At 42.7% G+C, this 26,287-nt stretch overlaps 1 protein-coding gene across 9 annotated transcripts in view; it reads left to right on the forward strand.

The window, feature by feature from the left end:
- LOC117475059 (rho guanine nucleotide exchange factor 9) overlaps positions 1–26,287 on the forward strand; it is a 52,706-nt gene that overhangs the window by 15,531 nt on the left and 10,888 nt on the right. For 2 of the 9 annotated variants that reach the window (XM_034121126.1, XM_034121124.1), the window contains exons 6-12: positions 15,349–15,528; positions 16,921–17,010; positions 17,974–18,174; positions 21,270–21,449; positions 22,306–22,538; positions 23,814–23,943; positions 25,888–26,019. In XM_034121126.1, coding sequence (XP_033977017.1) covers positions 15,349–15,528; positions 16,921–17,010; positions 17,974–18,174; positions 21,270–21,449; positions 22,306–22,538; positions 23,814–23,943; positions 25,888–26,019 — 1,146 coding nt within the window. Of the gene's footprint in view, positions 1–10,139; positions 10,298–10,713; positions 10,738–12,383; positions 12,401–15,348; positions 15,529–16,920; positions 17,011–17,102; positions 17,170–17,973; positions 18,175–21,269; positions 21,450–22,305; positions 22,539–23,813; positions 23,944–25,887; positions 26,020–26,287 lie in introns of those variants that run through there. The other 7 variants (XM_034121129.1, XM_034121130.1, XM_034121127.1 and 4 more) reach the window with 7 other exon arrangements.

Consider the following 26,287-nt stretch of genomic DNA (forward strand, 5'->3'; position numbering starts at 1 on the left):
CACTTGTTAGACGCTTTTATCCAAAGCGACTTACATACTCAATACTGTGGACAATCCCCACAGGAGCAATTTGGGGTGAAGTGTCTTGCCCAGGGACACAACGACATGCTGACTGCAGTGGGGTTTGAACCTGTGCTCCCCTGATCCGAACAGCTACGCACAACCCACTGTGCCACACGCCTCCCCATAACACTTGAGAAGGTTTCCTTTGCTCCCTGCAAAAGCCATCTCCACTTTCATCTAGATGGCTGCATGTTCCAGAAGACTGGAGGAACAGTGCTGTGTGCTAATTCTCTTCCTCACTGGTGTATCCTGTTTTACAGTTTTTCCGCCTTATACCATTTTGTCAGATCATGCATGTCTGTGCATGCACAGATTTGGGTTTGTTCTTTCTCAGAGCACATTCTGTTTTATACAGTGCCGGTATGTCAACCCTTATCTCATCACTGCCTCACTAACGCCACTGCCACTGTAGGACAGGGTATTTATTGGTGGAATGTTGCAGCAATGTCACAACATGCAGTGATGTTTCTGTTCAGACTATTTAAGGCCTAAGGCACTCGGTTGCTTGTTATCCTGCATCAGTTGTATCATTTGTAAACCTGTTCCCAGGGTGCTTAGCTGATTTGACCCACAGTCATCAGGTTCTGCTGTTTGTGTATTACAGTTTATTTTCATGGCTTCTTGATAGGATTATATTGGGGATAAAGACTTGTTCTGGTATTAAGTCAAACCAGAAGAATGTCACCTTGTGTACTGTGAGATGGTGATCCCTTATTATCTGACAGCACCATCTTGAAGGAGACAACCCACGGGCTAAAACATGTTACAGATGTCTCTTACCCCTAGATTCCACCGGGTCCGTCTGCGCCGCGTTGCGGTTTTGGTCCGGCCTCCTCCGGCGTCATACCCTACCAGGCGCGTTTCAGAAGCATTTCAGAAGCGGAGCGTCTTGCCTGCCTGCTCGCAGTTTTTGTTGATTTGGGCATATTTCCTGGACAGGCTACTTTGTACAGACAAAGTTAATAATAACTGTAATATTCCAGTTATAAACGACATGAATCAAAGATGTGTTGCTGTATTTTAGTGGTAAAAAAATGCATTTATCATCATAATTATTCTATATATATAATTTACACAGTGCCTGTAAACCGGAGGAGAACGCTGGCATTTCTCCTCCTCCTTGAAAGACTACGGAGGGATAGGGTCTGCACAATTAGTTTGTGTGTGTGTGTATATATCTATATATATATGCTATATATGCTCTGAAGGTTCCACTTCCTGCCTGCCCGACCTTACGTTACGGCTGCGCCTACGGACCCGGTGGAATCTAGGGGGAGAAATTGTGGATTTTCTTACCTGTTAATTCCTCTGATAAGTTTCATTTGAGCTATTCTCTAAAATAATAGCCTAGAATTTAATACGTTTCTATGACTCTTTGCAATACATTACTTTGTAGAGCTCATTGGAAATAGAAAGTTGATCAATATTTTTCAATTCATATTTTTTACGGAGCACAGTACTACTAGAATAACCTGATTGGCAGATTGCCATTATACTTTAAGCAGGCCCAATCAATACACTAAGAAGCAGTTCATAAAATATAAAAATGATTTAAAAAAAAAACCAAAAAGGAACATTGTTTGGTCCTTCTTCAGTCAGAATGAATATTCTATTAAGCGTTTTTTATCCTGCAGTGCAATGCACATTGTTATTTCATTCATGGTAAGCAGTCATAGTAGCTTAACAATGTTCTACACATGTAACCAACCATGACATTGAAGGGAAGAACAGACTAGGTGAGTGTTAACATACAGTACATAGCACTACATTATTCAGACCTGATCAGGGGTTGTCTTCTTGCAGCTTTTTCTGACATATTAGTATCTTCTAGCTCTTGTCTTGTCATAAATTGTCTGTTTTAAAAGGGGTGTGACCATACAAAAAATGTGACATTAGATACCACTTTCAGTAAAATGTCCAGATTTGTATTCTATTCAAAACATTTATTATTATTATTTGTATACTGGTTTTTGCTGAAAGTTAAATTCAACATAATTATATCACTAACATCTATTTAATGCCTTCCTGTGATCTCCTCTAAACAACTGCATTACTCGCTTTTCTCCCCAAATACAAAGATAACATTTGAACACATCATTATAACATTTGATCAATCTTCACTCAAATGTACCGAATAGATCTTCTTCACAATTTCTGCAACATTATAGGATCTCTGTTCACCAGCTTCTAATACATATTTTTAACTGGCTTTCCCATCTGCCGATTTGGACACAGATTTGTTAACAATGCTTCGGAAAAAACATGTTGCCTTCCCTGAGCATGTTGATTGAGACTTTACTGCGTCCCAAACTCCTTTTCTATCATCTCCAGGAGGATAGGACGTTGTGAGTCTCGAACCCTGTAGACAAATAATTCAAGTTTTCACAATTTAGGCATCGACTAGGTACCAAATCATCGGTTCTCGGACTACTTCTACATTTACCACAAACCACCTGTTGCTTGTAATAACCATTTCAGCACATATCAAAACAATTCTGACTAGCAAAAATAATTGTAACCATACAAGATGTTACATGTTCTGTTGTAATCAAGCAAGGTAACAGTACTTTGACTTAAAAGTGAATTAAGTACCTCTCCCTATCTAAATATATTTTACATTTAGAACTCGGCTAAAAGCTAATATGTAACATTTACTGTAATCCAGTCCTTTTTAACCTTTTTATGAGCTCATAAGAAATATTTAACTGACAATTCTTCCAGTAATGAATTTTAATAGCATATTGGTGCTTTTTTACGAGAGACTTTATTTTAATCTAAAACTAGACAACAGCTGTGATGTAAATATAAGTTAGTTGACTGTTGTCCCGGGAATAGCATACGCAGCTTCAGCCCTGGTCGCTTTGTCCCTTCCTTCAAATAATGAGACAGAAGCTAACTGCCTGTACAGTGCGCTGCTAGTTAGAATGTGTCCTGCAGGCCTCTGTGAAAGATGGGCCGGATTTTTCTGGCAGCTGCCACTTCTTGTGTACATTATTTAGCTTAACTTTCTGCATCTGACCTCCATGGCACACCACATGCGGAGTCAGAAAAAAACCTCCATCACATACACTTATTATGCAACCCCCACTCTCCTTGTTCTTCTTCCTCGTTCCCCCTCTCCATCTTTTCTTCCTGACCTCAGCACACGTCATCACTCCCTCCATCACTCCCATGTCTCTCTCCGCCTCTCTCAGATAGTTTTCTCTTTTAATTCCTTACCTCATCTCCTCACTATTCTCTCCATCACATTACTCCCTCCATGCATGTGAAAACACCTGCTTTTTGCATCCGTGCCCGTGTGCAGTTGTTTGTGAATGTGTTCCAGGACTGCACTATCTCAGATGAAGACTGAAAAGTTTTTGATGGCAGGAATTGACCCACCAACACAGAGTTAGGTGCTGAGAAACAGAATCCCAAACAACCCTGCACCCAAACACCGTTTCACTGCAGAGTTTTGCATTTCAATCCGATGCTCTGCTTTTGAACTCTCGTGGCGTGGAGGCAGTCAGAATGTAAAATCGTTTCAGTGCAGAGGACAGGTGGAGCTGTATAATTTCCAACCCGAATCCCCTTTTATGAGAGCTACAGATGAGAGTATGGGAGTAGGCTGTCTCAGATGATGTGACTACCACCACTAAAACTGTTCAAATCTAAATCTAAATATGCTTCCAAAGAGACAAAAATCCAACAGATACTGCATGCAAAGTAGCAGTCAGCAAACTCAGTGAGGGGGGGAAGACACTCCTGCTCCCACCTCCCAGTGTTTCGGTCCGCAGGTGTCTGACAGTGCTCTGATGAATGATGACACCAGCCAGCACACTCAGTACACTCACACCAGTGCTGGCTGAGGCAACCAACCACATCTTAGCATAGGTCACTCAATTTTACCCCTCAGCCCACAGCTGGGCTCTGAAATGAACACTCTTTGGGCTTTAATTAAGTACACACTGGCACTGATGCTGAACAGAAACACAAATAAATAACAGTCTCAACAGTGCTCCTTAATGCTTTCTTTTTGTTGCGGTTTGTGGAAAGCTACAATGCTGTCTTTGGGGAGCTTGTTATAGTGTGTTTTGTTTAGTGAGGTTTCCCCTCCATGGGAAGTTTTACAGGCGTTTTAGACTCAGTACACCTTTCACTTAAATGCAGGAGGCTGTAGGGATTTCAGTTTGTTGCTCTTGAAGGATGTGTTAAGGACTCAACATGCCCCGATGAAGTTAAGTCCACCAATCAAAGAAGAGGGACAAACAAATAGATAATGAAGCTCAGACAATAGCTTAGCATAAATGCTAGAAATAATTAGCATTTTTCTTTCTAAATAAAAAAGTCTGCGGTACCTCTAAGGCTTATAAAATAGTTGCATATCTTATTTGTTGTTGTGTTATTTGTGCAGCGATGTGACATTGCTTTTAAGCGTCACTGTGTGTTTGCCAGGCCATCAGCGTAGGTTTTAAGTTGTGACAGCTTCAGTATAGTATTCCAATGTATACTGGGGGGGGGTGCTATCAAAAACACAGTCGCAGGGCAGATTTGTAGATATTGCACAGGGTCGGCATTGAATAATTCATTTGTATTCGTCCCTTGGCTATGTCATGACCGAATGGAAAATTCCACACAAGCCTGTTCTGTCTCGTAATGTTGTGATATCACTTGTTTTGTCTTTAACCCTCATTTCTCCACCCCACTTGGCATGACCTACTGCTCTTATCTCATCTGTTTTGCAACATTTCTTAAAGTCCTCGATGCTCTGACCCACTCACTAGCCTTTACACCAATAGCCAAATTGAGCCGAACGGAAAAACAGCTGACGTCTGAACAATGGTGCAAAACTGCGTTCAGGAAAAGTCCGGCAAATTATTTTTAGGCCGCTTTGTGGCTTTAAGGCTTGGGAGGAAGCAGGAAGTCAGTGTGGTTGTCGTGGGGATGGGAGGGGAACAAAAGAATTGGAGCAGACTGGAGGGGAAATGGGTGTGGTGGGCTTCGCCTCCCATTAGCAAAATACCTACTGACCACAAACAGATTAATTTGCCAGCACTGAAATGTGTAGTCTTATTCAGGGAGAGACTATCTAAGGACGTCGCTCGCTGGCTAAAGGCCAGAAGGAATGACCTCAGAGTGGATACAGTCAGAACCAAAGGGCTGATCTCAGACCAGTAAATAAATATGAAGGAGAATGGTGAATTATCTACACTACTCTCTGGTTGTATAATGAGAGGATGTCCAGCAGTGTTCAAAGAAAAATACCAATGTCATGAAATAAACTTAAAGGGATGACTCTGCAGCAGTTTTTTAATCTAATGCTCAAAAATAGGGAGGGGCTGGAATATTTTACCGTCCTTCATCTAAAGGTGAGCGGTGCAAACATTGTTCCTTATAGGGCTGTCACTGTGGCAATGATTGATGATGCCAATACTGTAGCAAGCGACCACAGACTAAGGTAGCATAACTTCCTGCCTATATCCTAACAGGATACTAATTACTATGAGTACTTATTGCCCTGAGGTATTGAAGGTACAGTAGTGGTCTGCGGCAATACTTTAATTACACTCTGGGTTTTGTTGGCAGCATTACATCAACCTTGTTTTAAGGAAGGTGTGCTTTGTGCTCACATGTGTTTGGTCTGGAAAGAGTCCAGTTTGGCGACATGGTATTTGCAGATGATGTTCTCCCTTTGGCGTAATTGGACTGTGGTTTCCAATGTGTACTAGAGTGGTTCTCTCACGGGGGGAAAGATGCCCCAATCAAGCAGGCAGCAAGCAGCTGGTTCTGTGGAAGGGGTTCAAGGTCATTATCCCAGAAAGAGTGAAGGGTGAGCTCATCAGTTTGGTGCAGTGGCTGCTGTAACAGACATTATATCAGACCTTCATGATAAAGAGAGTGCACAGTATTAATTTGCTGTGGCGAAGAGATGTGACAGTGAACATACCATTTCAAATGTGAAGAGCCAAAGTAAAGCAAGATGAAAGGATACGTACCACATTTTGATGGCCAAGGGGCATCGCGAGTTGTCCATCCGTCCGTCTGTCTGTTCATACATACATCCATTCAATTATCTCTCTATATAGCTGAATGTGTTTGTTGTAAATACATTTTAAAAATCTTATTTTTATTTGGTGGACAAATGTCTAGGCAGCTGTGACCTTACAAAACACATTTTCAGCCATTACTCAAGACTTTATATACTAATTGTGATAATTTCACGCATGTCTAAAAGGTTAGAATTATTAAGTGATGACATTTTGAACAGACATGGACGTAAACTGCAACTTAACTGGTTGGCATGGCATATTGGGTAAACCGAAGCGTTTGGTGGAAGCTTCCTTATTTGCAAATTCAAACATTGCTGTTAATACATTGAGGGGACAAAAAAACACGATACATTGCAAAACCTAGTATTACCATGGCCCTGCTATAAATACTACCCATTTGAAGCTTTACAAAGAATAAAGAAAAAGGCTGGTGACGGTACAAATGATTTTTACAAATCCCTCACAATAGTAGCAGTACTGAAAATGATGCAAGTCGTATTGATTAACTGCATCTTTGCATGTTCTTCACATACAGTAAATGTAATCTTATTTAACATGTTATCCTCTGCTGGTGGGATATAATCTGCCTATTTTTTTACAAACCCCCTCTCTCCCCGTCTTTTGTATATGTATGAGTATATTAGCCGTGGTGTCTGTGCAGATTTAGACTTTCAGATGTGACCTTTGTTGTCTAAATGTCAGGGAGATTGGAGAGGGAGCCCACAGAGGTAGGGCAGGTTTATGTAATCTGCTCACTCTGCGTTTCATACACACACCACCAAGCACAGAGCAAGAAGAAAAAGGATCTTGTTTGAGGACGGTTGTCATATCTCAGCTGTGATGCCTCGTACAGCAACCCACTGAAAGCCTGGCTTTCAGGAGCCATTGCTTTTATCAGCATGTATGTGCACAAAGTGCCCTCGAAATAATTTATGGCTTTAAAAATACTGATATAGTGCACTCCTTTGGTGTTATTCTTTTAAACTTATTCTCAGGTTTTTTTACCCATCCCGAGGCTCTCATTTGAAGACAGAGTGTAGTACGGAGAGGGTTTTTGTGTCTGGGCGTGTGTTGGATGGAAGACGAGGTGGTGGCTGGAATTGAACCGATTCCCCTTTATGAATTCATTCATGGTGCTGTTGTGCCTCTCTTCATAATCTGCTGACAATGAGAGGCGTAGACGCCAGGACAATAGCTGCAGGCTGGGATGCACTCGTTTGTGAAACAACTGTCACCCTAAGTACAACTGTAAACATGGAGGCCAAAATAATAACGTGCACACCAATGGCAAACACGTGCATCAGATGGAAGCCTGAGCCATTTTGGCCTGTCAATCAGAACAGAGTCTTAAAGGAATACTGCACCTAAAAAATAGTTTTGAATAACAAACCCTCCTTTACCTAGGGTTTGAAAGTTGAAACAAAGCTTGCTACTTTGTGGAAAAGGTCATCTGTGTCTGCATTGATTCACAGATTGGTTTCCAGCAGAAGATTTAAGGTGGGAAAACAATGTGTCCAATCATCAGAAGCTTCTCAAAATAATCCTGAAACATAACCCACTAATCTGGTATCCATCCAAAACCGTGCACTCTCTCTAATAGCCAGCAGGGGGCCACTCCACACATTGTTATTAGAAGTCTGTCTGTGTAGAAGTCTATGAGAGAATGCCCTATTTCTCCCTTAATGTATTACCATTAAATCATCCTTGGAAGTTTATAATCATCAATAATCAATCAGATGCTAGTTCCAAGTCTTCTTTTACATATTATGATGTTCGTTTTGAAACCTATATGGTCCCATTAAAAGTAAAATGGACAATAAGGTAGGATTTATGGAGTGGCAACCACGTAATCACAGTAGTGTTTGGTTTAGTGTTGTTCGTGTTTCTCTCTTCCGAAATGTTACCTTTTTATGGTATGTTTTCTGTTCAGGAGAGTTAGTTATAACATTTCCGTCACCTAAAGAAATACCTTGTTTGGTTGTATTTGGCTCCACCCACATGTCATGTGAAGTTCCCAAAAAAAGAATGGCGAAAACACCAAACTCAAAGCTTCCAAATCGTAGTCCACACACCAATGGGATTTGTCCCTGTAACAACGTTCTTTTATACAGATTGTGTATCCATCTATATGTTCAACATCCAAACAACATAGTTTGTTTATGTTGGCCCTATGTCTAAGAAAAAGCTAACCACACTAGCAGCAACTGCAATGTGTTCATTTAGCCGTACTTTAGTGCAAATTAGAGCAAACATATTGAGCATATGGAATAGCAGCTGCAGGAATGGTTTTAGCAGTTTTAACTGACATGATATGTCTTTCTTGCAAAGAATCTGGGATGCTTTTAAAAGTTATTGTAATTGCTCAAATTTCAAGCTGTCTCCAGCTTCTGTCCCCTCTGACTAAACTGTTAACAACAACCTGCTACTTCTAATGCTGCATGGACATATCACCAGGCAAATTGTTATACAGCTTATTTGGAACTTTTACATTTAACTTGTGGGAAAATTATATTGGTTGTGGTAATTTTATTGTTTTTAAATGTGTATGACGCGCAGGAAAGTGTTACTCAGTTTTGCAGTTTTGTTGAATATGTGTATGTCATATTGTCCTTCAGAGTTAAGGGCGTCACATGATTACCGCAGTTTTCCTGGGGGCTTGGAAATGAAATTCACCACAAGTTCTGGGCAAACCTCAGTCCTTCTGAATATATTTTTCTGTTCCGCAAATTAGTGTTGGTTTAGTTTAGAGGACTTAAGATAGACACACCCTCTAGTTGAGGTTTGGTGCTGTGTATTTTGTAATTTTTAATTTTTTTCCAAGGTAGGGTAGGTTTTCCTCTGAACCTGCAATGTCCTCTGTGGGACACTGAGCCGCTCCATCTCTTAAGGTTGAACATGTGGCTCAAGGGCACCTCAACGATGATAAGGGGGTCGGGATACTCTCACAAACCAGTTGGAATCCGTTGTGTTGAGTGTGTCCTTGCATTGGCATTCACCATTAAAATTAGTATTGAAATATATCCACAAAAAGCTTAATGCACTTGATCCTTGTCCCATTAAGGTATATGAGTGTCTCTCTTTATTACATTAAATGGGAGATAAACTGATTTGCAAAACATCAAGGTCAAGTCATAGGGAGTTATGGATGGACATGCATTATCAAGGGTTAAAACAACAACCAGTATTACCATAAGTGCAGCTATATGAAATGATGATGTCACTCCCCGAGCTTCATCAGCATAAAGCTCTGAAACTGTTGACTAGGATGATCTTCCCCTTTTTTATTGATTTAAAACATGGACAAAAACACACAAAAACACAGTGCTCAATACCCGCACCTTAGAAAGCAAACAATAATTATCAATAAATGTTTAGTAAGTATTAATAATGATAATTATATCGATAATAACAATAATGAATACATTAAATACAATTTAAAAGTCACATACATTCAAACTATACATAGACATAAGTATGTTATTTCAAATGTCTCTTTTCTCCCCAAAAGGATAACATTTTCTGAATTTGCTCGACTTTTAATGTGCATTTTATAAAATACGTTTTTGATCATGCAGAGATGTCTTTAGTTCCCATAGATGGCACATCAGAGTGCCTGCTGCCTGCACCAGTGTCACCAAAGGGTGTGAATGTGGCTGATTATCAGATCAACTGGGCACACTGTATCTGATTGATGCGTGTCCACAGACAAATTGGCAGAAAAGGCTGACATTACGCCAATAAAATTATAAGACGGTGATCACTTTAGGGAACGTGCATCCATTATTGTGACATTTATTCTCCCTCATCACGGCCCGTTAATGATAAATGATAAATCACCACGGCACGGGGATATTTTTAGACGGGGTGGGAGATGGATGAGGTTATGATTCTGGCCTCAGTGGTCGATGTGGGGAGTGAGTGAGGGGCTGGCTGTGCCCCTCCCCCGACTGTAGGTGATGGCTGAAGCCGGCAGCCTCAGTATTAATACAGGACCGCCTCTCAGCCGCACAGCCCGTCTCTCTGCTGGTCCCCACTCACCGGAAGGCAGCTCGGCAGCTGCGATCAGCCTGCGCACAGCCTCTCTCTTGTTTGCTTTGAGAACCTATTGGCCTGAGAGTCTCTCGGTTTAAGGGGAAGAGGCGAAGCACCGGCAGGTGTTGACTAGCGGGGAGAAATCGCGGTGCAGACTGATGACGATGATGATGGTGAGGAATGATGCATCTCTTCCCGTGCCTTTATGAATTACATCGCGTGTTGTGAGGAGGCGTAGGGGCATCTTTCTTTCTCATTTCTCGCCTCACTGTAATGGTGGATTTCTCCGTGGCTTTGAGGCTACGTGTCTAGACGCCGTGGAGAGCTGAATTCCGCCAGAAACCTGAGAGCGCATCTCAGCATCGGCCTGCAGCGCTGCGCCATGGCCTTGGATGTCCAGACTTGCGCGGTGTTTACTGTGATCGCGGTTCTGGTGCTTGTGAACGTGCTGTTGATGTTCATCCTCGGTACTCGTTAATGGATCTGCGCTTGGGGCCCGGTTCGCAGCGCACCACACTTTCACACAGGAGAGGAGAGAAAGGCGGTGCGCTTTGGTCGAGAGCGGGGACACCCGGCGCTCCATCACGGCTACGCGTTGAAATGAATGACGTTGGTACAACATAATGTATTTCTGTTACCCCCCTTACCCAATCCTTCGTTATGTCTTGTGTCCTCTCACCGTTTGTGATAGCTAGTGTTGTCTGGTGGTGGTCGTAGATGTGCGGATACAGATCCTTCTCTGTGGTGACTGGAAATGCATATCCCCTCGCATATAAACATGTCCCCCCCCCTCCTCTACGTCGATATCCCTCTTTCCTCCATGTTGTATTTTGTGGACAATGCGCATGGATTAACGTTATTCTATAATCATTTGAGATGAAAAATGAATCTGTGGTGTATTTTGTAATCCCAGCCTACTGCTGCGTCAGGACTTGTTTTGCTCTTGTGATTCACCACAGCCACAATATGGCAGTTTATAGCTGAGCAGTGACTTCTTCCTCTGAAGGAAATGTGATATTTGTAGCAAATAGCGCTGCGAGTGAGAGGCTGCTGCTGATGCTAGACTCCAGAGGATCATTGTCATCTCAGCTGAGCAGTAACCAATAGCAGCCAGGGCTAGGCCTAATAAAGGAGGGCCTCCGTCACTCCAGGTTTCCCCCATTTTAGATGCAGCTAAACTCAGCTCCCATTTCAGAGCCCACTATATTCACTTTTTCACTTCATTTCAACGTGGCACCTGAAGCCTGCACGTTATTACACCTGCATATTTCTTATATAAGAAAGTGAAAAGACATGTCAGATGGAGATGAAAAAAACAAACCCATTTCCTCTTTTCTTCCTGTGCCATAACATAATAAAGGATTGAAGCCAGGTGTCATGAATGTTGAATGAATGTCAGAAATAGATATGCTAAAAGCCTGTCCATGACGGTCCTATAAATAGGGATGGTAGGCCGGCTGGCTGGGATTTTTAAAGACACCGTATGTGCTCTCACACTCACACACTCGAGGCTAAGTGCCATGTGTGTTTTCGTGTGTCTAGTTGAGTGGCAAATGTTGTACTTTAGGTGAAGGAAAGAAATGATTTGCAGCCATGTATAACAATAAATACTTTAATCACATGGTTAGGCATGTGGATGTGTGTTTTTAATTACTTCCATTCAATGCAGGACCCCCACATTTCTATATCATAACATTTGAGTATTCTACACTGCAGTGGTTATGGCTCAGATGGCCTGCATTGATTACATAGTGCTGTGTGTTCATATATTAAGTTGTATATGTGTGTATGAGCCTGGGTGGGTTTTATCTGTAGCTTCTCTTTGCATCTGAGTGGTGCACACGTCCCGAGCGTTCACACATTTGTAATCCCCTCCAGGGCAGGTGCCTCCTAATAGAGTACCATTAAATGCTTTGCAGGCAGAAGTGTCAATGTGCGCATGGTGTGTGCAGAGCGAGACAACAACGTGTGTGAGGATGCGAGTGTATTTCTCACCGGTTTTAGGCAGAGCGTCTTTGATTGGCTCCCAGACTCGGGGTATAAGTGTATTACATAACAGGGTTGGCAGACACAGGGAGGACGGAGCGCGAGACTCACTCAGTGCGTCGGAAAGAGGAGCCTCTTTTCTGGAGTACGGCACCTTGCTGCTCAACATCGCTCAGCTCTCGCGGAGGACCCATCCCCTCGACCGCTTCTCAAAAGAGATTTAATTATCATGATTGTATGAACCGGACTTCTCCATGCATACACTCTCTGAACAGTTTGCCACAAACATGGTAAGGTGTGTGCGTGTGTGTGCGTGTGTGTGTGTGTGTGTGTGTGTGTGTGTGTGCGTGTGTGTGCGTGCTCAGGGATGCTGTAGGTGCTTTGCTGCAGATGTGCTATGGCTAGAGATAGAGGAGGATGTTGGAATGCAGTGGAGCTGCCAGTGCAGTGAATGCTGATGTGTTACACTGCAAATATGATATAATCGAGTCAATAGGCTTTCTGTTCTCACATGTCGGCCTCCATGAAACAGATAGCATTGTCCCATATGTCCATATATAGGGATACATTTCTCTGCATTCATTTGCATTGACCCAAATACAGGTTTTGCGGTGTAAATGCGGCCGTTTGGCCCTCTGATCTTTGATGTTGTAACTGCAGCGTAACCATAATCATGACATAGGTCATTACAGCTGTTAGACACACAGGTAATGAGACTTCTGTGTGTCTTGCACATTGATCAAGCTAGGTGTGAAGAAGTGCTAAGGCAGGGATTGGGGAGATTGATTATGTAATGTAATTTCTAATTTATTCAGACATGTAGGGGGGGACAAAATGATGCTAGGTATCAGAGAGGGCAGTGCTGATCTCATTAGGGAGATGGAGGGATGAGGGGAGGAACATTGGCTGTGAATGGATCTCTATCTCTCCCCTTCACTCTGCCCGTCTGTTGGCTATATTACCGCAGATTGATGGGGAGTGGAGAGATTGTGCTCTGAGTGAATGGGGCTGAAAATGGGGTTGTCCTGTAAAGCGTGTGGGGGGGATGGGGCTGGATTAGGGAAAGCAGGCATCAGAGTAAAGAAGCAAAAAGTAAATCTGACCTGAGTGCAGAGGCTCATCTCTTCTATTGGTGCTGTTTTGTGGCTTCCAGTAACTATTCCAATATGATTCCTTTTTCTTGAATCGCCAATGATTTAAAAATCTTTTTGAGTACTATTCATTGGTGCTGTTTCCATGGCAGCGTGACACATGTTTTTGCGGTAATCCTCCTCTCTTTCTAGAATGGAGAGCTTTGACATATAGGTTATAAGATCTATTGTTACCCTGGCTCCCATACGGGATTGGATCCACCTTCTCAATGACATCTTTGATCTAGAGCCTGCGTGCAGAGGCCTCCACTGTGTACATTTCTGCAATTTAGCATCGACATAGAAATGATCTTATTACTGGATCGACTACTGACTTGGGTTTTTATTTGAATATTTAATTAACAGAGTGATGTTGCAGTTATTCAGCCTTCACTCTTTGTGTGTCTGCTGCTTCACACACACACACTAAAATGTAGACATATTCTGGTGCCTCCTGAAGTGTCCTTGCCTCATCCCATCATCTTGTCAATACCAGTGAAGCATCCTCATCTGTCGCCATGACGACGGTCGCTCTTTCCCTTCCAGGCATGGAGGTCCCTCCCTATGTCCCCCCTCCTCTGCCCCTGATTGGCTCGTATGCCCGCAGGCGTCTCAGTAAAGCCATCGGGGAAGAAGGCTTGTCTACAGGTTGAAGGGGCAACGTAGCTGCTGAGTCGGAGAGCTTACATCCTCACGGGGGGGCTCGGCTGAATACAAACAAACACACACACACAGAGTATGCGGTTTCCTGTGGACCTCCTTAAAAAACACACCGCATCAGCACATAGGTAGAATAGCATATTTGTGCTAGAGTGATGAGGTGCATTTTAAAGAGGTTTTACCATCAAGGGATTTCATTTTATAAGAGGCAGAGAATAAAAGAGGGCGGAACCAAACTCAGTTTATGAAGTAACACTACCTCAATATTAATACGCAGAAGCCTTATTACAAGTGAAGAACTAACTAACTAATGTCCGTCCATGTGACATCCCGTGTCTCCAGGCCTTTGATAACTCCTTACCTAGAGACTAAGCATCTCCTGTCAGGCTCGGTTAGCGCTGGCTGCTCGGCCCACAGCCCCAGGGACTCGACGCATGGTTAGCTCCGGACCGGAGAACGCTGATGAAGACTACGTCGGGGAGAACAATTGGAACAAACTGTTGGAGCCGTGCCACAGCTGCATGCAGGGGTTTAATGTATGGGAAGTGTGGTGTGCACATATAGTGTTTTTGCACACCTCGAAGGCCACAAAGCCTCGGTGTGATGGATGAATAGGCCGTTTGGTAGATGGATGATGTCAGGCTCGGGTCCTTCTCGGGAACATTGTCCGCCATCTCTTGTCCTTTAATGAGAACCACCTTTAGCCTCTCTGAAACCCCCGTAGAATACTGATCACCTGACAGGAAACATTACACACTGTTCCCAATGCAAGCTCGCAAAAATAACAGTACATGCGCACAGTTGAAAACATTCATTCCCATGTCCACATTATTTATTCATGATGCTAAAATCAATAGAACAGATTTGATGAGTCACCCTTCCATGTTTTGTCAAAGACTGTGCCGCTGATAAAATAACAAGCCCCGGTGACAGCATGAGGGAAAGGAGATTATCCCTTCACATTTGTTTGCTCCTCTGCATTTATATTACATTAACACATGTAATTATTCTAATGTCATAATGGGCCAATTACCATCTCTGTGTGGAGACTGGTGCTGTGCTTCTGAACGCTGTGTTGTTTCTCCACTAATGGTCTCTGCTCTTTTTGTTGTGTCGTCGTATCTTGTTGTGTCGTAGTGTGGTCTGTGTCTCGGCTATTGTGTCGTCCTATTTTGCAATCCCTAAACTGCTACTGGGCCCCTGGCTTTGAGGGTGTGTATTTGCATCCATTAGTAATCTGAGTGGGCTTAACAACAAGGATTCACATAAATTGAGGCCAAAAGGAGACTGAATACTGAATTACAATCGCTTTTAAATTTGATTTCGATGCTGTTTTAGGCCACGTGGATCAGTATTGGTCCTCATGCTGTTGCAGTAGTGTTCCCACAGCGCTTCACATTATGAGAATAAAGCGTAAGATTGTCTGTCTTTCCCTCCCATATCTCCAGTTGATAAGTGGAGGTTCAATCGTCAACGCTGAGGCGGTATGGGACCATGTGACCATGGCGGACCGCGAGTTGGCGTTTAAGGCCGGTGACGTCATCAAGGTGCTGGACGCCTCCAACAAGGACTGGTGGTGGGGCCAGATTGACGAGGAGGAAGGATGGTTCCCTGCCAGCTTCGTACGGGTGAGTTCGCTGCAGCCATAGCTGGACACCATAGACAAAACACACGCCCACACACACTGGAATGAACATATGCACACAAGTTGAGGTCATATACACAAAAACACACACATGGGTCGCAAGCATCGGGCCTTATGCAGCAGATTTCTCTTGATTTTATGGAGGAAAATATATAAAAAGTCAACCTTAGATTATTAACATGCATATCTACTCATACCCAGGTGTGCTGAATGATAAATAACACGTCACCGTAATTTGGAGGCGTATGGCCAAGTGTTTATAATTAGCCTTGGTAACGCCCACTGAACACTAAATAAGGGCAGGTGCCGGGTGCAAACACTCTGGTGCATGCCTGAGAATTGGAGCAATGTCTACAAAAACCAAATATACTGTATAAAAAGAAGAATTTCAGTAGTAGTCAAATGAAAATACTGTTAAATGAGTCAACATGTGGTTTTCCTGAGGGTCAGTAGTGATGATGACATTTAAAAAGATTTAAAAAGAGTTAAATGCTTCCTTTGTAGCTGGACACATGCTTTATCATCCTCCAGGGATTTTATAGTCTTAATTAGGATCAATGGGCCAATATATTTTCTTTAGCCTACAAATTTAATTATCCAATCATTATAATAACACTTGATTACATGCTTCTTTTAAATGTTCCTCAAATTCTTCAAACATAATGATTCCTTGTGTTGGAGAATCGATTCCCGGACTGTGAAAGCTAGATGTTTTTTTTATCTTTGTAAGAGTGCTTAAAATATTCTTTTGAAAATAGCAAAAAAAACATTGATGAATCCCAGAAATCAATAGGTACTAAGCAATAAGAACAAATTGTACAAAATATGAGATATGTACTTTTAAGGCTTCCTGCATGAGGCCCATTGATGTGCTTGCTCCACACACGTATACAAACTGTTAAATAATGCTTTATTTTTGTAAACATTGAAGATATAAGAGAATAGCTAGCTACAGTAAGTGCCTTTTATCGGGGGTTCAGGGACAGCGAAAACAAAGCTGCTGATGGGCCCCTTTTTAAGTTTGGCATCAACTTCCTACCCTTGAAACCCACTTAAATATCCAACGTCCTCACTTTACATGGTGATTATATAATCCCAGCCATATTTGAGCTGGACTAAACACTGATGACGCAGCTACTGCATGTTATTCCCTACTTCTGTTACTCACCGAAGGAAGAACTAGCATCCTTGTTTGTAGGTGGAGGCTTCCCACAGCAGACACACACCCTCTCCTCTCCCCACACAGATACACCTCATGGCCATCCCCCACCTCTCCACCCTTCCATCCTCACTCCTGAGAGGGCAGGGCAGACAGGCTGACTGACTGTCGACCAAAAAAAAGTATCTTTCTGTTCTGTCATTCTCTCTCTCCAAGGTGGAACCCCACCCTCCTCAGCCCCAAACAAAACAGGTTTTCTATCTCAACCCCATAGCAACTCCACGGTTCCAAAACACCACGTCAAAGGTGCGTTCTCCCAGCTTCATCCACCCATCCAGCCTGCCCGCCCACCCGCCCGCTCCAGTCTGTCTACGCAACGTACCCTCGACATTACCAAACATTAACATGACGTTTTCACACCATCCTCCACGGGGTCGATACAGAGGCAGAACTGACGAGTCAAAAGTAAAGTTTAAAAGCATTATTAGATTTTGGAATTATTATTCCTGTAAATTTCTATTTTTAAATATTGATTACTTTCTCCATTTACTATTGACTCTGACTTTTTTCTCAGTCTTAACGCCGCGCTACTCGTTCTCCGTCTGCAGTCAGTGCTCCACCCGTCACTCTGCTTGTCTGTGGCGCTGCATTTCTCATCCTGTGTTTGGCATTCTACCCGTCGGTTCTTTGATGTTCTCTTGGCAAACTGTGTGTCATCAGGTGTTGGCTGCTGGACATCTGAAACCACGCACACTTGGCCCCTTTTTATGAGAGATAGTGAAGTGCACCGTGTGTGTTGGGTACTGTGTGTGTCGCGGGTGCATGCATGTGTGAGGAAATTGAGTGAGAGTGTATGTGCATGCGGTGGGGAGGGAGTCTTTTTGAGTCACACACAGGGCCGGAGTTGGGCATTAAATCATCTCATATCAAAGAGATATTTATTTTAAACTCTGCAGTTTGTCCCTCGTTTTATGGAGCGACACTCTGGTCAAACTACCAGAGACCCTCTAAATGAAGCTCTGTGTGTGTGAGATATGTGTTCGTGTGTGAGTGTGCATTCATGCTCATGAGGAGTGACCAATACCACTTATATGGAAAAGATCTTCTAATATAAATACCTAAACGTGTTTATTAATTCATTTTTTTTGCCAGATTTATACTCTTAAGAGACTTAACTGTGCACATTTCTTATTCAAGTGCATGTGTGTGTGTGGCTCTGTGTTTCTCTGCGTGTGTGTGTGTGCGTATGTGTGTTTTTTTTTTACTCAGCTGTGGGTGAACCAGGAGGATGGGGGAGGGGAGCCGTCCGAGGGGACCAGTGAGGTGCAGAACGGGCACCTGGACCCGACCAATGATTGCCTGTGTCTGGGCTCGCCCCTCCAGAACCGGGACCAGATGAGAGCCAACGTCATCAACGAGATCATGAGCACAGAGAGACACTACATCAAACACCTCAAGGACATCTGTGAGGTACTAAACCGTGCACACACACACACACACACACACACACACACACACACACACACACACACACACACACACACACACACACACACACACACACATATACACACACACACACATATACACACACACACACACACACACACACACACACACACACATACACACGTAAGAAGCTGAATCAACTGAAATGTGTGTGAGAGAAGGAGTGGCCCATTTCATGCTACACAACACTCTAGTATGAATTCTTCACACTCCCACATTCACACTTCTATTCAAGGCATATTTTTTCTCTTGTTTTCAAGATATTAAGACACAATTTGTCAATTGTAAACAGTGATGGCAGCAGCCACACTTGGAGACGTTCAGCCCAGATTACATTTGTCATTATTTTATGATTCATGCCGTAGTGACAGGCTAGATTTAGACGAGAGCCTTGGAATTTGTTTCAGTTAAAGCAAGGCTCTTTATAAAAAAAACTCAAAACATGACACATCCAAATTTATATCTAACAACACATATTATTTATACTTTGTTATTGAAATATATTTTAAAAAGTCCTCAATTCTGTGCACTCATACAATTCTGTAATTCTTTTTAAATGCATTTGTGTGACTGTATACTGTATGGGCCTAGCTTTACATTACATTACATTACATTGCATTTAGCTGACGCTTTTATCCAAAGCCACTTACAATAAGTGCATTCGACCAAGAAGATACAAACTTGAAGAAAACAGAATCATATAAGTACATCAGGTTTCATAGAGCCAAAACATTTCAAGTGCTACTCAACTGGCTTTAGATAAGCCAGTCCTTTATTACTATATAAGTGCTTTGTTAGTAATTCTTTGTTAGTAATTCTATCGCTCGAAGTGGAGTCGAAAGAGATGAGTTTTCAGTCTGCGCCGGAAGATGTGTAAGCTTTCTGCTGTCCTGATTTCAATGGGGAGCTCATTCCACCATTTTGGAGCCAGGATAGCAAACCGACGTGTTTTTGCTGATGAGAACTTGGGTCCCCCTCGCAGTGCTGGTGCAGCGAGCCGTTTGGCCAATGCAGAGCGGAGTGCACGTGCTGGGGTGTACAGTTTAACCATGTCCTGGATGTAGGAAGGGCCAGATCTATTCGCAGCATGGTACGCAAGTACCATTGTCTTGAAGTGGATTGCAGTTACCGGAAGCCAGTGAAGGGAGCGGAGTAGCGGCGTGGTGTGGGAACATTTTGGAAGGTTGAAGACCAGACGAGCCGCTGCATTCTGGATGAGCTGCAGAGGTCGGATGGCACATGCAGGTAGACCAGCCAGGAGGGAGTTGCAGTAGTCAAGGCGTGAGATGACGAGAGCCTGGACCAGAAGTTGCGTCGCTTTCTGGGTCAGGAGGGGACGTATCCTTCTGATGTTGTAAAGAGTGTATCTGCAGCAGCGGGTTGTAGCAGCGATGTTTGCAGTGAAGGACAGGTTGTTATCTAGGATCACACCCAGATTCCTTGCAGTCTGAGTCGGGGAAACAATAGAGGTGCCGATGTTGATTGTTAGGTCAAGAGTGGGACAATCTTTTCCCGGAAGGAAAAGCAGTTCAGTCTTGTCAAGGTTGAGCTTGAGGTGGTGAGCAGACATCCACCGAGAGATATCAGCTAGACAAGCAGAGATGCGTGCAACAACCTGGGTCTCTGAGCGGGGAAAGGACAGACTGAATTGGGTGTCGTCAGCGTAGCAGTGGTATAAAAAACCATGCGGGCTAATGACCGATCCGAGCGAGTTTGTGTACAAGGAGAAGAGGAGGGGACCAAGAACAGAGCCCTGAGGGACCCCTGTAGTTAAATGACAAGGGTCGGACCCGGACCCTTTACATGGCATAAAATGAATTCACTGTGTAGCCTAATACATATATGCATGTACACTATTGTTGGTATATTTTAATGTGAAATAGACTATAGTTATGATGATCAATGTCCTTTCCATACCTTCATGCTTGTTTTTCTGGTATCAATAACAATATAATACACTGTTAAGGACAGTAGCCCAATGCCATCAGGCCTTCCTGCTGATACTGTAAAAAACCTAAAGACAAATTCACAAAAAGTTTGTTAAAGTAAGACTGCATACTTCTCTTTTGCATGTGAAGCAGTTATTTCTAAAATGTTGCCACCAGCACAGCATCTGTTACATAAAGGTCGTATTGTAGAACGAAACTAAACACCTGCATCATGACTTTGGGTGGGCAGGAATTTCTAGTGCAAATGTTTTGTGCTTATCTAATCATCTTTCCATAATCCTCAATATGCCCTTTGTCTGTATTTCGAGTGAAGCGTAATATTTAAAAAATAGTTGCAGTAAAGCGTAAATTTCACCTCTGCACTTCTTGCCTGAGGGAATAAACAGGCACAGGCATGTATATTCAATATTACATGGATTTAGAACGGGCCGTTCAGGCGGCAACAAAGCATGCGGTCAAAAATTCCCCAAACCCACCCAATCAAATATACAGCATTTCAACAATAGCAGCAGTATCACGGACTGACACAACAGTTGTGGTACCACCGTTTGGCCACTACTACACAACATCCCGCGCACTTTCTCGGGCGTGATACATACATTATTTTATTTTAATTCATTGATTGTTTTGGAAAGACATATATTACTTTTTTCAAATAGCAGACGCACTGTTTTAAAACAGAACTTTAGTTTCCATTATTGACAGTTACTATTGTATAAGCAGAACACAAAATGCTTTGCATGTGTTTTTCAGAGGTTTCAAGGGTGATGGAGTGTAAAATAGCATAAAGCTACCTCTTACAGTAAATCTTTTCCCAAAGTGCCAAAGCTTCAGGGCATTTCATTAACCACAAGAATTGGACCGACTGAAATTGAGGCCACAGTTCGACCTACTCAAGATTGTTTCTGACTCTACGGAAGCTTCAGAGTCAAAGTTCATTTCGACTCGGATGAATAATGTTTAAGGAATGACTTCACGTGTTTATTCCAAAGAATTAACAAACATACTGATGAGATGTATAAAGCTATGGCCTACATTGTACTTTACTGGCAGTTAAACTGTATCTTCGTTGTGAACTTCATAGAGCTTTAACCCATATTGTTTCAGGGCTATTTGCGCCAGTGCAGGAAGCGTGTGGACATGTTCAATGACGACCAGCTGAAGGTCATCTTCGGGAACATCGAGGACATCTACCGCTTCCAAATGGGCTTTGTTAGAGACCTGGAGAAACAGTACAACACAGACGACCCCCACCTCTCTGAAATCGGGCCGTGCTTTTTAGAACACGTGAGTTCAATTAGGGTTTGAGGGAAAAGTACGATGTATAACTTTTCCATATTGAAATGTCTAAAAACGACTGTTGTACTTTTTTGAGGTTGTTTATTTGACATTATTCCAAATGTTTCTATAGAATCAATATCCATAATTGTAATCAAGGCGACAGTCTGTTTAATTTGCTCCCCTTTAATAGCATTTTATCTCTTTTGCCACTGCGTTGCAGAAGCATCAGAAATTGACGTTTAATCAACATTTTAACTTTTTTGATCATGGTTGTTTTTAACTATGTTTTAACTATAAAAACTCTTTTTTGAGAGGAGACGTATAGTTAGAATCCAAGTAGAAGGCAATGGTGATTAAGACAACAACTCCCATGACTGCTATACTATAGTAGTCATGGGAGTTGTCTGAATCTTTACCACACCACCTAACTCCTTTTATTGTTATTGTTATGAGACAGGTTATTGAGACACCTGGCAGTGTACAAATGTTTATTTATTATATTAGGCATATAAGTCTTTACTTCTTTAACACACTTTGATGAAAATATGTTTACCTCACACACACTGTCCAGCTTAGAGAAGCTTAAATTGATAATAATTTAGTTTGGCCTGTTATCTCACCATCAGAACTTAATTATCCCATTATCTTGAGATAGCAGCTGTGCTGATAATTAAGTCAACAGCAAACTGTTTATTTCAAGATAATGAGATAATTAGGTCATGATCTTAAGAAAACTGCTATAATAAAAAACATCCAAGCAACCAGAGCTTCTTATCTGTCCATGTTGACACTGTAGCATGTTTTACTCAGAAGAGAATTCAGTACATATCTCATGTGTCTCTCGCCCCTTTATTCTCTACAGCAAGATGGTTTCTGGATCTATTCTGAATACTGTAACAACCACTTGGACGCCTGTATGGAGCTGAGCAAACTGATGAGGGATGGGAGGTACCAGCACTTCTTCGAGGCCTGTCGCCTCCTCCAGCAGATGATCGACATTGCCATCGACGGCTTTTTGCTCACCCCTGTCCAGAAAATCTGCAAATATCCACTCCAGCTGGCTGAGCTTCTCAAATACACTGCGCTGGAGCACAGGTACAGAACTCTCTGGCCATGCTCACATTTCATCAGCAGAACGTGTTGCTTTTTGGATAGTCATTCATTCGTTTTGAAAAGAAAAGAGGCCATGCCTTCATGCTTTAATGTTCAAAAAGCTCTTTATTCTTCTCACACTGCCTGTGCTGCAGCACCTCTTTTCACCCTCTGTCCGAAACCAGAGCCCAGTCTGCTCTGATGTGATTGGTCAACCGATTAGATATGTCCCGCCCCTTAGCCTATAACGTACAATGTGTCGGAGAGCGAGTTTTACTTAGTGATGTCACTACAAAGGAGTCCAAGAAGTGTGTGGGAGAGAAACCCCCTCTAGTGTGAACTTTGAGATGTTAGCCTTTGCAGACCATTCACATGCAACTACCGGAAAGGGAGACCCCCAACATGCATAATAGGGCCTCTTTAAGGATTAGTTCACTGACGAAACAAACACCAGTGGCAATGCAGCTGTTGCAGGTTTTGGGTTTATTTTACCAGCTTTCTGTAATTGCTTTTGAGTGAAATATAATCAGGTAAACTCAGTTTTATCGTAAACCTTTACTACAATACTGAACATCAACTCATTTTTATTTCACTCCATGGCTATTGTGTAGAACGGATATAAATAGACTGCAGATTAAATATGAATTTGGGCTTTAGCTGGCACATGCATCAACACTCCCCACTCACTGCACAGCACACAAGCACAGTGCACAAACATTTGCAGAAGACTCGGGCATCCAGATGTGCAAACTCATGCGTGCGGAGCAACCAAAACATGGCGTGAGTGATTCAGCGTCTCAGCCAGCTCCGGGTCATTCACGACTCCGTTCTCAGCCAGAGAGGGACAGGTGCCAGCGCCGCCTGCCAGATCACAGCGTTCCACTGTTAGGAGCTGGAGACAATCTGCCAGATATAGGCCTGCTCTCTGTCACGCACACACACAACACCGTCACACACACACACATTATCTTCCAAAGTGAGGATTGGATCCGTTTCACATCTAAGCCAGAGGGATAGATCCGGCTCAGTTAGCATAGTCGCAGTTAACAGTGGATGGATAAAAGTGGCTGATTAGAACGAGACAGCAGTGTGGTGTTTGACCGTGCTCCAGCAGACTTATTGCTCTTACTTGACTTTCTACGTCCTTTAATAGGCTACCTTGTATCACTCACTGCTGCAACATTACATGGGTTTCTTTAAAGGATGGCCAAACTCCAAGAGCTATAACTTTCCCCCTCTAGCACCCCAGGAGTAATTATGTGTACACTGTGTCCGCAGTGATTATCGATACGTGGCAGCGGCGCTGGCAGTGATGCGGAACGTCACTCAGCAGATCAACGAGAGGAAGAGGAGACTGGAGAACATTGACAAGATCGCCCAGTGGCAAGCCTCCGTTCTGGACTGGGAGGTGTGTTTGTGTGTTCTCTGTGGAGTCCTTTCAAAGCATCCAATGCCCACTCATGTTGTTTATTGGCAAGAACTGCTCTGGCCTGTTTGGTCCTGTTTGGTTACAGATATTACCCCGGGATTGAAAAACAACTTGGCATAGAAGCCCAATATCTCTCACTAAATGTGGTCACAATCTCAAGGTTACTGAGGGGGAACGGGTTTAATTACTAATCTAATTTATATGCCTTTAAGATTCACAAAGTCAATCCTTTTTACTCTCCTTTAAATATTGCGATGTCCTCTCGACTTTCACTATCAGAATCTTTTTTTTAAATGTTATATATTTTTGTTAATTTTGTTAGACTTCCACTAAAACGTTTTCAAGCCTAAGCTGATTTATTTGTCTTTCCTTCTTTCCTTCCTTTCCTTCTTCCTTTCTTCCCTCCTTCCTTTCTATCTTATGAATCTTTATTTCTTTCTTTCTTTCTTTCCTTCTTCCTTTCTTATGAATCTTTATTTCTTTCTTTCCCTAATATTATAATTGTTGTCCTGTGTGTTTTCACCTGTTGTTCTTATCTGTGACTTTTTCCCGTGTGTGTCTGTTGTTGTTTTACTGCCACTGCAGCAGTCCAAATGGCCCCTCAGAGACAAATAGGTCTAACTTAAACTTGATGATATAACTATGACTTCTCAGGCTAGAAAATGCCACAGAAGACACTCACTAAACTGTGTTCATAAGCTGAGAAGTAGATACTTAATATAATGAGTTAATTACCTTATTTATTTTTGCAGTTTTTTTACAACATGATAATTACTTTAATCTCAGAAACTTCAAAATAAGATTCTGGCAAAATGTATGATTTAGACCCCGTTTACACGAGGACGAAACGGGTTGTATCCGCATAGTTTCTTTTGCGTATAGCCCTTTCGTTTACACAAGGCCGTAACAAAACGATAGAAACGGACCCCGCAAACGATAACGGGTCCCAAGGTGGATAGATCTGCAAACGGAACGCTCTGGGGGGGCAAACGGCTCCGTGTGTACGCCTCTATACGATCATTTCCTGATAACGATTAAATAGCCCCGCCTCCCTCTCCCCACGTCTCCCTCTCCCCACCTCTCCTGCTCAGAGATCAGCTGCTGGGCTGTCAGAAGAGGGGGAGGAAAAGAGAGGCTCCGTTTATTATTCTTATATTATTATATAGAGTCGTTATCAATTTGTTTTAAAGCTCAATAAATAACAAAGAAGACCTCTGACCGGCACTTTTCTAATTTTGTCCGGAAGATTTAAACTTTAACGGACATGTTGACCGGCGGAAAAAAATGTTAACGGAAACTCTGCCGCACGGTCCCCTCGTCCCTTGGAAGAGGCGGAGAGGTGGGTGTTTGTCATCTGCTGGTGGACTAACCGGAGAGAATTACAGCAGGAGCACACGCCGTCCACCGCGGAGAATAAACAGGACAACCATGGCAACCATGCTCCGGGGTCTTCTTCGCTGCTTTTGGTGTATTTTGTGGCGGCAGCAGCGCCACTTACAGGCCCGGCATATGTACTACAGCGTTTCCAGCGGTCTCGTGAACGGACACGTTAATTGAGCCGAATGCGTGGGACCGGAAGACTTTTTTGAAAACGCATACGGTGCGTAAACGCAAACGTTCCCGTGTAAATGGGGTCTTAATAATCCCTGAAAATTAGAGTTTTGTTTATGTAAATGTGTGAGTTTCTTTTCTCACAAATGTCGCACTCTTATTGTAATCCATTACCAAGTTGTTCTTTGTAATTTTATGTAATCTAAAAAATATATTTGCCCTTCAAATGTAGCCCAATTGTATTTATTTGTACCTTAAAGGACACTAGTACTCCATCATATTAACCTGTCTTTACTCTTATGTTCAAAATTGGTTAGATAATTCATTATAAGAATAGTATCTCCTTCATTTACACATTGTGTGTGTGTCTAGGGCGACGATATCTTGGACAGGAGCTCGGAGCTCATCTACACCGGGGAGCTGTCATGGATCTACCAGCCGTACGGGCGCAGCCAGCAGCGAGTCTTCTTCCTCTTTGATCACCAGCTGGTCCTCTGTAAGAAGGTAGGCTCACTTTGTTCTTTTGCTTCCTTTTTATAAAGACCTTGATGGATTAAAAACAAGCTGACAAGCTCAAACGCAGCCTCATCTTATCTTCTTAAAAGTCGATATATCACTTTGCTGTTGACGCAGACGCTTAAAGACTTTTCTGAACTTACTCTGGAGCTGCGACTCCAATGCGCTATGAGACGCACCAGCCCTGAGTGAAATGCGTTCAAAATCCTCCGCACCTTTTACAAAATGGAGCTGTGTTAGTTTGGGCTCTAACGCA

This window comes from Trematomus bernacchii, unplaced genomic scaffold (assembly GCF_902827165.1).
Source record: "Trematomus bernacchii unplaced genomic scaffold, fTreBer1.1, whole genome shotgun sequence".
Lineage (NCBI taxonomy): Eukaryota > Metazoa > Chordata > Actinopteri > Perciformes > Nototheniidae > Trematomus > Trematomus bernacchii.